Source organism: Schistocerca piceifrons, unplaced genomic scaffold, assembly GCF_021461385.2.
Source record: "Schistocerca piceifrons isolate TAMUIC-IGC-003096 unplaced genomic scaffold, iqSchPice1.1 HiC_scaffold_847, whole genome shotgun sequence".
In the NCBI taxonomy this organism is placed as follows: domain Eukaryota; kingdom Metazoa; phylum Arthropoda; class Insecta; order Orthoptera; family Acrididae; genus Schistocerca; species Schistocerca piceifrons.
This window is the reverse complement of record NW_025729110.1, coordinates 149,741-166,204: the sequence shown is the minus strand read 5'-3', so window position 1 is coordinate 166,204 and position 16,464 is coordinate 149,741. Positions and strand designations below refer to the sequence as shown.

The window sequence follows — 16,464 nt, the reverse complement described above, 5'->3', positions numbered from 1 at the left end:
TCTTCCCCACCCCAAGCTCCTAAATACACAGTCCGCGAGATGCCGCGACCTCGGGGAAGCAGCCGAATTTCACGACCTGACCATTGCACTGGTACTTATAAACAGTTCAACTTGCAGAGTTCAATTAATTTGTAACCAGTATCTCAGCCTCAACCCTCTGATAATATCTCTGACATTATGAGGCAAAATATTAAGCACAAAAATACCAGTAAAATGTTTTTTTTTTTGGAGCTTTTCTTTTGTGTTAGGGGAAAGCTGGACACTGAAGAAGAATGAAAGAGACAAAACTGAAACATTCATGATATGAATTTGGAGGAGAATAGTGAAAATAAAATGTATGTGTGAAGTGAGGAACAGTAAATTAATGGAAAGGCTAAAAGAACAAAGAACTCTACTAAACCCAATTGAGAAAAGTAATGCAGACTGGGTGGGGCGACACTGCAAGGAAAAGGGCATTCTCTCGATAGTTATCAGAAGTGCAGCAGAAGGACACGAGAAGATAGAAAGGAGAAGGCTAAAAATGCCTGATGAAGTGAAAGAGGAAGTCTCAGACTACAAAACCACTTACTCTGGAACAGGATCATATGGAGACTGCAATGCTTTCAGGAACGTGTTAATAGGCAGAAAACCTGATGATGATGCTCTGTTTATAGTGCCCAATACCACATTTCACTGAGGTCTCTGTTAAATTTACTGGGTCACATCCAAATTCCTACAACCTTTTTTGTTATAGAGTATGGTGAAGCACAAGATAAGATCTTCATATCCTCAATGGAACAAAAGATCTCCTCTCGTGCTTCATCTTACTGGAAGTCTACAACAACAGACCGATACAAATTCAGATGTGAAGTAATAATTTTAACAGGGAAATCAGCTACAGTGGCACTAGACACGGACCGTACGCAGAACGTCAGAAGTAGAAAGTTTCACAGGAAAGATGTAGTACTGGGTGCGATCAGCCTGTATTGCTTCCATTCTGTAATCCTGACTTGAGGGCACAGGGGAGAAAGATTTACTCCATTCAGTGTCTCTCCAGCTTCCAAGAGAGGAGACAGCAAATATCTCCAGAAGCTCCAGCTCTACCTCGAATGTGCGATACGGACAGAACACCGAGACAATTTTACACGCATTTGCTGGAGAGGAAAACTTTGAAACGACATCTGTACACAGTTTATGTGGGTGTATCTACAGAAAAGAAAATAATAATTATTTGTGTCACCCGTGAGACGAGAAGAGTTTTTCTCGAGACACGGATGGGCAAATAAGCTGGCAGTCGGGATAAAAATTGTCACTCGAAGCTTTACAGTTTTTTAAGTTTCCAAACACGGGTTGTCCCCACTTCTACCACAACTCTGTAATTGGCTCCCACACACCAGTTGCCACCGGTTCGACCCGTCGGGCAGCAGACAGAGAGGTGCCGTCGACCTGCAGACCGCGGCGGCAGTGCGTCCGACAGCACCAAAGCGGGAGGCGGAGGTGTGGAGCACGCCCTGCAGCCACGTAGGGCGGGACCTCCGCAATCTGTGACTTCCGAGGCCTCGGAGGAAGACCGTCTACACGTCCTGCAGTGCCTGAAATGTAGAATAACTTCATGTACAGGGGAGAGGAGACGGAGGGAGGTGGGCTGGGAGGGGGGGGGGGGGGGTTATCATGGGGAGCATGAGCCCATCACAAAAAATGTACACAGAATGTTTCTCAAAGTCATTTAATACGGGCAGTAATGGTAAACGTAGAAGTGGAAAGCTGTTTGCTGAGGAAATAGCAGGCAAATGATGCGAGCAGCTTTCGGTAGCAAATGAGAACGTCAGTAAGTACGAGATGGGGCAAATAAAAGTGGCCCAGATGAGTGGATACGACTGGCAGCATTAACGGAAGAGGAAAAAACCTACAGATACTCCCGACACCGTGGAACGACTGCCCGTACGACTCCTGACAGAGTCGTTAGCAGGGGTCAGTCTGGTAGTGGCCCTAGCTGGCCACTCCGGTCACCCGATCTGTCAGTGTGCGATTACTTCGTGTGGGGAGCTCCGAGTCCGAGGTGTATTGCAATGACACTCGTAGCCTTCCCACAACTGCAGCAGAACATTTCAGATGAGACTTTAGCGATACCAGCAGTTCAGTTACGATCTAGCTTCGGCAACTTGCTGACCAGAGCCCAAAAGTGCCAACTTTCAACATCCGCTACAGTCAGGGTAGTACTGTATATCTTTTCTTCTGCCATGTTTCTTTGTATCCGGAAGTTTGTTCTCGGGGTCACTTTCATTTGCCCCACCACGCATATGGGCAATGCATTTGGGGGGGGGGGGTTAACTTATGAAAAGTCACATAAAATGATAAAGCATGAAGATAACATGACTAATAAATGTATGGAACAAAATATTACTGCAGAAGTATGAACTAAAAGAAAATAAACAGGATAATTAGTACGAATAAAATGAGTAAGAATACATCCGATATATGGGACAAAGAAAATATGTGACTCGATAAATTACATGCTTTAGATTTAACAGACAATAGTGGTGAGAATCGGAGGCAGTGACAATATTCAAAACAAAGTTTCAAGTAAAAATGCTAAATTAAAGACAAATATTTCTGTTGTTAAATAAACCATACCAAATGTAGACTTACTTGTTGTTTAAAGTAACAATAATGTAACATAACATAACACGCATTAAAAAACAAATGCCACACTATACAAAACAGTACCAAAGAAGAACAAAAATGAACGGGAAGATTTGTACGTCAAAAGTATCTGTTGGGAGAAAAAAAGGGGAGTTTCACGATGTTGAGTCTGTCTTGTAATGACAAATTTCTATTTAATGTTACCGGTACTGGACATCATTACTATTTGTGTAAGCATACGAGAAAAGCTGGGAATGTCAATGTGAGGAAATGTGTGTATGTATGGCCAAAGCTGTAGGTAGTATGTTTACATTATAAGGTTACAAAGAAAAGTGTTAAAAGGAAATGTCAGTGTGTCACTGCTGCATTTTGTGTAATTGTTTCGCAGTGAAATGCAGAGGTATTACACACAATCAAATTATGTCCTCGGTAACAACAGATTGCGCAGATGGCAACGGTAAGGCAAATTGGCGCCGCGAGCTGTGTAGTATGTGGTACTGTTTCCCTGTTCTTTGTTCTTATGTGCTTCATCGTTCTCCTTCTCTTCTGTGTGCCTTTTTCTGCCACTCTGTCCCCACTCTGATAAGTAGTAAGTGTTGACATGCTAAAATTTATTGAAAATAACCTCACAATAACATGGAGAATTTAAACCTCACAATAACATGGAGAATTTATTTACAAGTATTGCTGAAAAGCAAAAATTCTTCTTGTTCTTATGAAATGGAAGCTGTAATTAATTGTTTCTAATTTGAGAATACTTCACAAAGTAATGACAGTATATTTTGTATTTCTGTTCTGTCAGGGGTCAAAGGTGTTTATATGTTTGAATAGCGACTGAATTTAGGAAATTATTATGCTTTATCAATGACATTAAGGTATATATGGGAAATACTATGAGTTGTTTAAAAGAATGTGGATATGTTCATAGTTCAGGAATTGGAGGCAGCAAGTGAAGCTTGTTCATTTATTGTCATATTGTAGGGCTGTAGCCACCAAATGTAATACGATTATTAATGGGGAAACTGAAGCATTACTAATAATGTTGCGAGTAGACAACTTGCAACGGGAATTTCAAGTATTTTGACGACTTTGTTATTTCGATTACACACTGAAATGAAAGGTGATTCGAGAAAGGAGGTTGTGTACAAGACCAGGCAAGTAATGAAATTTTGAGACCTACGTTTTATATGAGAACTGTTTGAGTAAACTGGAATAATGTTGAAAATGCTTACAATAAGAAGGCGAAAGTTTGTAATACATACTACACAGTTATGACAATGGTATGAAAAGGATAGTTGCTACTCACCATATAGTGGAGATGCTGAGCCGCTGATAGACACAATAGAAAGACTGTCAGTAAGTAAGCTTTTGGCCTTATGAAATGAATATGAATACCCTGCGTTCAGAATGATTTTTATAATGGGAGTCTGATGATGATGATGATGATGATGATGATGATGATCATGAATGTTGATATGAAGTATATATAATATTGAAGTATGGTGGTGATACAGATGACGATCGTGGTGGTGGTGATGGTGATACCAGTGTTAGTATTCTTGATTCTGAATTGTGGTAGTTCACATTAATTATGTCAAGTGATATGTATTTACAGCAATGCTTGAGATAAGTTTGTGATCTGACTGTATGTCACATGATTATAAGAAGTGCCTCTGGGATGAAGTAATTACACTCATGCTCATATATTAAGGATAATGATGATACATGATGAGACAACACTCTGGTGGGCAGTTTGCGGGTTTAAATCACCTCGGGGTATGACCGTGCATTGCATTTGACCTGCGGTCGTCACACGGTGGTGCTGGCAGCAGTCCACGTACGCAGAGGTGTGTTGGTGCATATCAGAGTACAGAGCAGTGAGTAAGTGTGCAGACATTTTCAGACGTGCTAATGGTGACTGTGTGTGTAAAATGGCTGAAAGAACACATATTGATGACGTTATGACGGGCAGAATACTTTGGGGACTGGAGGCCGGTCAAACACAGCAGGTCGTGGCGTGGGCCCTCCGTGTGCCACAAAGTGTGATCTCAAGATTATGGCAACGATTCCAGCAGACAGGAAACGTGTCCAGGCACTACAGTACAGGACGTCCACAGTGTACAACACCACAAGAAGACCGATATCTCACCGTCAGTGCCCGCAGACGGTCACGGAGTACTGCAGGTAGCCTCGCTCGGGACCTTACTGCAGCCACTGGGACAGTTGTCTCCAGACACACAGTTTACAGATGACTGAACAGGCACGGTTTATTTGCCCGGAGACCTGCGAGGTGCATTCCGCTGAGCCCTGGTCACAGGAGAGCCCGTAAAGCCTGGTGTCAAGAACAAAGTACACTGTCATTGGAACAGTGGTCCCAGGTTATGTTCACGGACAAGTCCAGGTATAGTTTTAACAGCGATTCTCGCTGTTTTTTCATCTGGGGTGAACCAGGAACCAGATACTGACCCCTTAATGTCCTCGAAAGGGACCTGTACGGAGGTTGTGGTGTGTAGGGTGGGATTATGATTGGTGCACATACACCCCTGCATGTCTTTGAGAGAGGAACTGTAATAGGTCAGGTGTATCAGGACATCATTTTGCACCAGTATGTCTGCCTTTACAGGGGTGCAGTGGGTACCACCTTCCTCCTGACGGATGATAACGCACGGCCCCACCGAGCTGCCATCGTGGAGGAGTACCTCGAAACAGAATGGAGTGGCCTGCCTGTTCTCCAGACCTAGACCCCATCGACCACGTCTGGGATGCTCTCGGTCAACGTGTCGCTGCACGTCTTCAAACCCCTACGACACTTCAGGAGCTCCAAGAGGCACTGGTGCAAGAATGGGAGGCTATACCCCAGCAGCAGCTCGACCACTTGATCCAGAGTATGCCAACCCGTTGTGCCGCCCGTGTACGTGTGCACGGTGATCATATCCCTTACTGATGTCGGGGTACATGCGCAGGAAACAGTGGCGTTTTGTAGCACATGTGTATCAGGACGGTTTTCTCAGCTTATGACCAATACCGTGGACTTTCTGTGTCGTGTGTGTCCCCTGTGTGCCTAAGCTATTAGCGCCAGTTTTGTCTAGTGCCACGTTGTGTGGCACCACATTCTACCATTATCCTTAATTTATGAGCTTGAGTATATATAACTGTATGAATATGCATATTACTGGAATTAATTTTTTTTTGCATACTATTTATAAAATCTATTTTTCATGCTTTTAAAATAATGTGAAGATGTATAAAGAAGTATACGTATGAAGTATGTTCAAAAACTAATGCAAGATTTTTGTGAAAGCAGGTTAGTTTTATTCAGGGTTCCAATACACCATATAATTCCCCAGTCTTTCGACTATGAGAACCTATCTTGCAACACAATCTCCATTCAAAGCAATGGCCTTACACCACCTTACCGGGAGAGCCTTTACGCCTGCACAGTACTACTCTACTGGTCGACGTCTGAGCCAATATCTCGCTGTACTAATAACCTCCTCCGCTTCCCGCAGAGTGCATCCTTCTCTGACCCAAACAGATGGAAGTCAGAAGATGAGAGATTTGGGCCGTAGGGTGGCCGGGAGGGACAGTACAATTAATTACTGTGAGCTGCTCTCAGTTGCACGAACGTGTGCGAGGCCTCGCGTCGTTACGGAGAAGGAGAAGTTTGTCTGCATTTTTATGGTGACAAATGCATTGCAAGAGTCAAAGCTGCGTGCGGCTGGCGAGAGAGCAGCAGATCTGACAGATTAGCGTGACCTCGCCGTGACAATGACAGGTGCCTCACCCGACGACTCGCCGTGCTCTCCTTCACTGTCAGCTCTCCACAGACATTCTGCGAGTGCCCACGAATGTCGGCGATGCGCCGGTTTTTTGCAAAAAGAAGCTCAACGACAGCTCTCTACTCGGAAAGCAACTCCGTTACAGATGTCACTTTGGAGGCAATGTATAGTGCCACTAGCTCTTGGAACTATGTGAAACTAAGGGCGAAGTAGGAACATTCCAAGATGTCCCACAGCAAATTCTGAATTTTTTCAATTGAAACTGGCCGAGGGGGGGAAAAAAACCGATGTGGCATTACTTATTGAATGCTCCTCACATTACAGTAAGAAGTATTTGAGAAGCTACAAATTTAAAAATTCATTATGCAAACATAAATGTAATTTTTTCCTTGTGGAATTTCTCCTTCACATTTTCAAGTTCTTTATGTAATGTATGGTATTTATGTTCTGCAGGATTTTATCTCTCTGTAAATTTTGCCACGAGATGATCATCTTGCCAACTGTGTGAAGGTTCTTGACACAGGTACATTTTGGATGTTAAGTAATGACAAAGTGGACAAAGGTTAGTTTAACTGCTACGTGAAGCAGATATCCCAGGTACTGGCGTCTGGTTACAAAATTTATGAACATAGTGCAACTGATCTGAACATAAAAAGTTTTCTTATATTAATGTGGATACACCAGGGAACTATCTTAAATCACCCAGCAAAGTCACATATGGTATTTCTAGATGAGTAGATGTGGAATAGTCCACAACATTCAAGATTTACTGGAAGTAGCAAAATCACTGCTTCCAGTACTGAGGAATTTTGAGTCTACATTTGGTATGATTTTACTATGATACATTGCCTGTTTAAGTGTGAGAAGTTTATTTTTGTGATTATTTGTTATGTGTGTTTATGCTAACAAGTGTGATGACCCCATTTTGAGTTTTGAAGGGGAATAAAATAGCGGACAGTTGTGTTTGGGCGGTGTATTGAGTAGTTCAGTAAAATTCTGTTTCCTCTACATATCAAATATTCCATTACAGTGTCTACTTAGATATACGTGGTTAGCTACTGAGGATTTATCAAAGTGCTTGAGCCTACTCTTTGGGTTGTGTACAGAGTTTTCCTGCGATTTTGACTACGTACGACGCAGGGCGGCTATTTCACTGTAATTTACATATTTCTCTGTCAGCACGTATACGCTGAGGGGGGGAGGGGGGAAGTACAAAAAACCACGTTTTGGAAAGATCTTTGACGTACTGCAACATGTACGCTGCATATTTTCATATTATGAAAGTACATATTCGAATTCCACCAAACACAGCACGTTAGTGTCGAAAGTATTGAAACTGAGATTGCGGTGGGCTTTTGTAAGCCAACCATAGCTCATGTCACATGATCTCACAAGTTGATTACAGCACATATTCAGAGCATAGGACACGTGACGTAGTCAGCCAATAGCAACATCACTGTTAAGCAGCGCGAACACACAAATAGGAAAAATTAATGGTTTACATTAATATACATAGTACAGCTACAAGAAAAGCTAAGCTTAATACGTCAGTCAAATGTGCCAGCAAAATTTTAAATAATGACATAAATGTCTGGTCAAATGTGCCAGCAAAATTTTAAATAATGACATAAATGTCTGGTCTTCTGGGCTCAAAATTCTTCTACGTGGCTTGCCCTCACCTTGTTAAGCTTTAAATTGGAATCAAATGCTCTACGATTTCAGAAATTGAGAGCACATTCGCACACGTAATGTAACTCATCTTGCGTGAAATGAAATCTACTTTGACAGTAACACTTTTCAAAACACCATTCACAACATTTTTCTGTGACCGGTTAGAATTCTTTTCAGCAATTGTCAGAGAGCACCAGAAAACGGTGTTGCTGTGCATGCGCAGCTACGATGACATGTATGACATGTATGTTTGAACGTATATAGCATTAAGAGCTCTAAATTACATCATAAATGAAAAAGGACATCAGAGGATACACCAAGAGCATCAAAATTTCGTAAACCAAACTAAAATGCATAATTTGGCTGAAAGTGCACATTCGTATGTCCAGATTCAGGCCCAAACATGATATTAAGATTTTCAGTGTGGTTTTCAGGATGCAAGTTTTCTTGGAGTGCCAGTACAGTATTATTTCATGTTTGGTTCTTTTTTATGGCATAATGCCATACATGCCACAAGATAAAAATGTGCACTCTGAATTCAGCAAACAGTTCACACTAACCATTAGTATTTCAAACAAACTGACTGTCTCTGGACAAAAGATGAATACAAGCCAAATTTCTTTAGGAAATTCACAAAAACAACTTCATTGTTCTACAAGGCAATTAAGGCCCCACTGCCAAAAACCTGGAGATAAAATAAAATAAGAAAACTGAAACTATATCTTATTTTAGCCTTCCATGACTATGTGAATGTATTTTAATTCACTTGCTAGCTCCGGGCTACAGGAATCCATTTTGTTTTCATTTGATGTGAGAGCTGTAAACAAAGAGGAAACAGCAAAATCATTAAATGTAAACACGGGTTATGTGGAGACTACCCCCTACCCACTACAACTCAGACTGCTCTGCGCACACGCAAATCTGGCAGCTTAGGTGCGACAGAAAAATTTTCCCGGGTAGCATCTGGCTGCTTGTTGCTACTGCTGATAACGGCTAACAGCCACACTTCACGCAGCCAGATGGGAGAGAAGGTACTGCTCACACGTGACTCAACAGCGCATGTGTGTGTGACCCGCTGGCAACTGCTCAAACGAACGTAATCTAAACTGTTGTGACATCACGCTCATTGGAAACTGTTTATTGTTAAGAAGTAGTGCATAGTGTTCTTCCTATAACCTTTGACACATTTTGCTGTTGGCAGATGCTTGCCCATGCATTGTGTTGTAAATAGCCATTTCCTTTGTTACTTAAGTTTTATTTTGGTTTTTTCCCTCGTTTATGTTTTATTGACGCAGTATTATTCTGCAGTAGTGGGCTAAAGTATCTTCCAGAGTATCAGTTTTTACCAGTCAAAACTACAAAAACTAGAAAGTATAGAACAATGAAAAATTCCCAGTTTTCTATCAGATGAAAAAAATTCCCGGCTTCTTCCCAGATTTCCCGGGGAGTATACACCCTGTCTGTGTTCCGTTATCGGGGTTTACAGTGCGAGACAAGTGGTGTCGAAGTTTGTTGTTTGCGGAGAAAGATATTTTTATATTGGTATTTCTAAATACGACAGAAATTTTTGAATTTTTTGTGATGCGATTCCAAAGTAGGAATTGTTCGTGAAAATTTATAAGTCAACAGCTTCTTTTTTGTAGTGCTTCTTTTATTGATGTCGGTCTGTATTTTGTTGGGCAGTTTGTCAATCGACTTTTGGAAAAATATAGTCTTCACAATTCTGGAGAAACAGGCCAGACAAGCACGAAAGCTGTTGTTCGATCAGGTTAACGACTTTTGCATAAAGCATACTGACAAGAATAAATAACACACAGATAAATTGTAAAGGTAACTAAGTATTGGTAAATGAAGATCAGTTTAGTTTTAGGAAAGGTAAAAGCGCCAGGGAGGTAGTTCTGATGTCGCCAACAATAAAACAAACAAGGCTCACGAAAAATCGCAACACATTCACAGGATGTGTCGCAACCTCGAAAAAAGCATTTGACAACGTAAACTGGTGCAACTGTTCAAAATTCTCAGAAAAATGTAAGCAAGCTGTAGGGAAAGGTGGTTAATATAAGGTGTGTGTTCAAGTCATAACATGTGATTTTTTCCCTCACAAGCTAATCATAAAAAAAAAAAAAAAAAACTTGTGTCTCTTCTAGAGGCAATCTCTCTGCAGTCTTACACATTTTTGACGATGATGATGCTGTAATTCTGTAGTCACACAGGATAATTGTATCCACATCTCATCCACCGTCACCCTCGACAAATAGGGAGTTCCATTCCTGCCGTCGTCATGCGTCAACATTGCACGACAAAATGTCAGATGCGAAGCCTTGTCGTCTGCAGTGCCCAGCTGGAGGACATTTTTCGTCATTTTAAGTATCAAAAACTGACCTCATTTTACCGCTAGAGTTCAGCGCGCTATACAATGCCGCAGACTCGTCACAAACTCTCAACAAGTGCACACGTATTTTAAAACAAACTGCATATTTATATCTGTTTCCAGTATTTAGGAGGAGTAATTGGAGATGGTATAGCTCGGATGCACCTTGTACAATAATTGAAACAACTGAGAGGGAACAATAAGAATGGAAGACCGAGAATGAAGTGCTCAGATAAAAGAGGGTAGAAGACACGAATGCATTTTGCTCCTACTGTTCAATCTACACGTCAAAGAAGCAACTGTGGAACTAAAAGGCAGGTTTGAGAATGTGATTAAAATTCATGGTGAAAGGTTATCTCAGATAATATTCACTGATGTCATTGTTGTCCTCAGTGAAAGCGAAGAAGAATTACGAGACCTGTTGAACGGAATGAACTTTCTGACAAGTACAGAATACGGACAGAGTAAATTGAAGGCAGACCGAAGTAATGAGGAGAAGCAGAAGCGGATTAGTGATAAATTTAACGTCAAAATTGGGGAATACGAAGTTATAGAATTCTGCTACATCAGAAATAAAGAACACAGGACTACGAATGTACGAGAAAATAAAAAGTGGACTAGCACAGGCAAAGAGGACATTCCTGGCAAAAAGAGGCCTATCAGCATAAAACAGAGGGCTTAATTTGAGGAAGAAATATCTGATGATGTACGTGTGGAAGTGAATTACTGACTGTGTGAAAACCAGGAAAGTGAACTGAAGAGAAGGTGTGATGCTATAGAAGGATTTTGAAAATTAGGTGGACTGATATGGTAAGGAAGCAGGAGATACTCTGTAGAATTGGTGAAGCAAAGACCACGTGGAAATACGGAAAAGAAGAAACAAAATGATGATAGTACTTGTGTTAAGACATCAAGAAATAATTTCAATGGTGTTAGAGGGAGTTGTAGAAGACGTGCGGTGCGAGTGCTATTCTGAGGTGAGGACCTCGGCACGGAAGAGGAAGCCGGTGGCGGGAAACTGGTGACGTTCGCCATACCCGGTACTACGAAGGAGGTCCGTGGCCGTGGAGGTGCCCGCGACTGCCCGGGTCCAGCAGCGGGGTGGTCTCGACGCTGCGTGGGGAGTGCGTCGTCCAGAGGTCGGGCGCGCTGCTCTGCTGGTAACCTTCTCCGGCCCCCACCCCCACCGTGCCGGAGGCCGGTCCCCCACCTCCACCGCCGACACCGACTGCCGCCTCTAGTCGACCTCCCTGGTGCACCTGCGGGCATACGAATGAACACTACACTGGTCCGTTTGTAAGAAGTGCTCTTCGATACTCATTTAGAACGCTTGACGGCAATTTTTGTGTTACTCTATGACCTCTGTATAGAGTTTATCAAACTGAACCTCAATTTCGAAGCAGCTCTCTCTATTCGCGTGTCGTGTGGGAAAGTATTCCGACACTAATTGAAATGGCCACCGGTGCAGACAGAGCATTTCTCACACTGAGCTTAGCACTGTGTGAAAGGGGAAAAAGAAAACGAAATGCTGGGCCAGGGAACAGCTAAAATTGAAAGATAAATATAACCAGGAAACTCTGCTTAAGAAAATATTACATTCATATCTGATTACATAAACTTTCTCTAAATGAACTCTTAATAACTTTTACTGTTACATAATAAGTCGCGCAAATCTGAAGGCTGTCAGTTCGACTAAAAATGTAGAGATTACTATTACTACAACTTAAATTGGAATTGTCGCACAGGAAGTGTTGTAGGGGAGGCGAATAAATGACTGTTTTATTGGCAGAACACTTAGATCATACAACTTGGCTACTAAAAGGCCTGCCTACTCTACACTTGTCCGTCTTCTTCTATAATATTCCCATGCAGTATGGGATCCTTACCAGATAAGATTGATAGAGGAGATCAAAGAAAGTTCATAGAAGGGGAGCTTATTTTGTATTATCATGAAATAGGGGAGAGAGAGTTACAGGGGCTAGGTTGGCTATCATCAAACCAGAGCCATATTTCAGTGCGGCACGATCTTTTTGTGAAATTTTGATCACTAACTTCCTCCTATGAATGTGAAAGTATTTTGCTGATGTCCACCTACATAGGAAGAAATCATCATCGTAATCAAACAAGAGAAATCAGAGCTCACACGGAAAGATTTAAGTGTTCCTTTTTTCCCGTGCTGACTGAGAATGGAATGGCAGAAAAAATAGACTGAAAGTGGTCCGATGAACTTAAACGTTAATTGCAGAGAAGCCATGTAGATATAGATGAACTTGTTGGTATTACTTTATCCTAACATTGAGAAAGAAGACACAGTTATGCAAAAATTTATTCTAGTTTTCTCAACAATTACAGCTTTGAGATTTATGTCTACTGCAGCAGATCTCAAATATGAGTGACATTATGGAAACATATGACGCAATAAATGAGGTATTAAAAGAAAATACTATTTTGCTGCTCTCTCCCTTGAACATAATGTGTAGAATATTCCATATTTTTTCTTTGTTTTGAATCGGAAAAAAATCAGACACATGTAGTATTTGATTTTTGTCCATTTAATCCTTTGATCTTAGTTTGCACAATTGTGGAAACTCACGACACAAAGAGGTAAACTGAAATAAATTTTCTTCCATACTCAAGATATAACATTCATCCTGTCGTTATTTTCTAAGTCTGGCAAGCCAAATAGGAAAAAAAAGAAAGTATTAGAGAATCCTGCTGGACATCAAGAAAAATGCCATACATGCATGACTCTGAAAAGGAGAACAGGGGGATAAACTTTTAAAAAAGGCCTATTCAACTTTGATGTAATCAGTAACACTCAGCTTATAAAATTTTGCATCTTTTCACAGTAATAGATTTGTTGTATTACTTTCATGACTCGTATTTTTTATTGAGATTTGGCTTAACTGAAGTTGAACAAAATCTGTTTCGAACGCTACCTTTTTTGTGGGCTCATTAAGTAAAGCGTAGTCCAAAACCAATGTATGATTAGATGAACGTGGGAAACTTCCCAAAACAATCCTCAACTTCACCAACGGAATCAACTTTACGCACCCAGTACAACACCGAGGTAATGCTCATCTCTCCAAATTGTAACACTATTGCGCAACTTTCCACTGCCTAAAATATCAGATGGAGTTACTTCTGTGACAGCTTACACAGGCAATCGACGGTACAAATGTCACATCTTTTTCCCGTGTCTTCTAGCACAGAAAAGGGTTCTATTTTTGAAGTCCAGCTACTTTGAAGCCTTTTGCGCGTAAAAAGCTTTACTTCAGTTCTTTGACAGATCTCAAATTTTAAAATTATGTTGAAAGGAAGCATAATTTTCCTTAAAAAAAAGGAGAGAGAGAATTTTAAAAAAATCCCGGAGGTGAGTTCTCGAGCAGTCTCACATGAAATTCACTTTTGTATTGAAAAGTGTGAAGTATGCTGGCATGCAAGGGGTATGCTGCAACTGGGGAAATACCAGTTTGTTTCTTTCCTGCCTGTTTAGCTGGTAAATTGTCTCATCTTCTCCAAAAAATCTTCTAACCCCATGTTGGATGATGCTTTATTGTTAGATTCTTCTGCACGAAAGACGAGATTAAGACAAATTAAACAGAAGCAGATGGTAATTACAGCAGCGGTGTCTGTAGCAGCAATATTAGTGACAAAAAATTGGAGATGACTGCAGAGTATCTGAATATTAATCTTCTTCAGACTGTTTCCAGTCGGATATTTCTCCATCCTATCCATAATTGTCGAATTCTTCCTCTCGAGCTTCCAGAATTTCTCACTCGTTTAAGAAACGTGACACTTGTAGCAGAGTTACAGCAAACTGCGGGACGTAACAGGCGCATCATTCACATAAACATGACATCATTAAAAATTTAACTCAAAATTCACTTTGCCTGTCCTGTATTAGTACACAGTGCACATAGCTAGAATTGACCATAAATGAACGGAAACTCTAAGAAGATCCACGTCGGTCATTCAGTCTATCGTCTTCAGCTGAAAGTTTGTCAGAACAGTGTGCACTGATGAAGATTGTACTCGTTTGTCGAGAATATAAATTAACAAAATAGTAATGACGTGTGCATTTTCCCCACGTTTACATTTTTTCCTGTCAATTCTACGGGCTGGATGAGTTACTTTGCCTTTACCAGTGCTGTGCGTTAGTAGAGCAGAGGCAAAGTCATTTTTGTGTTATATTTTTGATAATGTCACGTTTACATGAATGTTCACGGTGATACGTTTCTAAATAGTTTTGAGATGCTATTTAGATGCTATTTGAAACAGACATAGTGCACATAGTTTTCTGCAAAGTGAGCTAGATGGGCAGGGGGCACTTCCCACCTGCTAAAATTTGGGTGCAGCCTTTTTATTCGTTACTGAATGAATCACGAATTTCTAGCAGCGATTGTCTGCGACTCTGCTAAACTGCAAACTAACGTGATGAGAAATATTGCAACTTTAGCAACCTCGAAGTATCTCAGGCTTTCTCTGTTGTTGCTGTGTTCTCAGAAAATAGAGACAATTCCTCGGTGCGACTGCAGTTTCAGTGCCGATCTGCAGTAGAGATGGATACGAACTTTTGCAGAACCGTGCCAAAACTGTATCTTTAGTCTTTTTCTATTGCTGCCCCACTTGTCTCTTATGAAACACCAGAAACACTATTGACAAAATAATGCAGGTGAAGATTTATATGAAGTGAGGTTTATAAACAAAATGAAATTCAAGCAGAATAAGTTATAGAAATAATTATTGCAGCAGGCTGGACAAATATATAAAATGAAATTATTGACAGTTTTGAGGTTCTAGTCAACAAAAGAATTACCAAAATTTTTAGTTGCAAAAGAGGGCCACTGAGGTGAATGACAGTGAAATGTGATACTTGGGATGTTGTCTTCATCACTGTAAAGATGATTTAGAAAGTCAGTCCCACCTCTGGGACCTGTCCTCACAAGAGTACTTAAAAAAAACAGGGCTTTGACGGGGGAAGTAGAGTCGAGTGTCCCAGGTCCAGTACTCAGTGGGAGGCACACTGACCCCAACTACCCCGCCCCTTGTCCCAAACTGCAGTTTAAAACATTATATCTGAGAGTAAACTCGAGTTTATTGGAGGAAATGAAGAACCCTGTGAACTGTACGTACATCACCTGCCACCGTTAGTGGTGTAGAATTTCGAAGACTGAGGTCGGCACAGGGCAGGATGAGTGGGTATTCCATCAGGATGTGAGCTACTGTCCATAACGCTCTCGAACTAGAACGTGCAAGTGCTACAATTTAAGTACACGTTCAGCTGTAAGACTGATGCAGAGGTGAACAGGACTGTGGATTCCCTCTGGGAGGAAACGAAGGGACAAAAGTTAAAAACGAAGGGCAGGTGAGGGATGACGAGGGGATGATGACTGGCACTCGTGCAATAACTATGGGAAATCAGAGTCACTCAAGAGACACAGCATCAACTATAGGGTTAAGAATGAGCAGAATAGAAAGTACGTTCATTTGTTCTGTTGTAGGGTAACTTAAATTACAACACAATTATTTATTCAGTGTCTGAAGTGACTGGTATTCACTACAAATATGACCTAGCAGATAGGAACACGGAAGCAGCACGTCAGCTTTATGCCGAACAGAACCGCGGTAGGCAGTTACCGGGTGCGAGAATGTCTGTACGACTTCACTGACGCTTTCGAGAGACGGGCTCATTTCAGAAGTGTGTGGCACGGGATCTCCAATTATCATAAAAATCACTCGTGAGAGTACAAAAACCCTCACGAAGTAAGACGGGGCAGACACCGACAGAGGTTCAGCCTCGGCGTGTGGGGCAGACTCTTTCGTGATCGTCACATACGCCTGTATTTCTTTATGCAATGTCTCGCTGAACAAACTTGTCCGTAATTTCTCTTACATCAATTCCTTCAGTTACTCGATGACGTACAGCAACATGTCATCCGAGAATCTTGGCTTATGCACTGTGGCATTCCAGCTCACTTTACACTGACAGTTTATCAGCATCTTGATAACCAGTTTCTA

General features: G+C 41.3%; 1 protein-coding gene across 1 annotated transcript in view; it reads right to left on the bottom strand.

The window, feature by feature from the left end:
* Positions 1-228: 228 nt before the first annotated feature.
* LOC124770955 (autophagy-related protein 9A-like) overlaps positions 229-16,464 on the bottom strand; it is a 155,393-nt gene continuing 139,157 nt past the window's right edge. Inside the window, exons 15-16 of the mRNA XM_047249254.1 lie at positions 11,481-11,702; positions 229-1,571 (exon numbers count right to left, since the gene is read on the bottom strand). Of these exons, the coding sequence (XP_047105210.1) occupies positions 11,487-11,702 (216 nt within the window). The 3' untranslated portion in view covers positions 229-1,571; positions 11,481-11,486. The remainder of the gene's footprint in view (positions 1,572-11,480; positions 11,703-16,464) is intronic.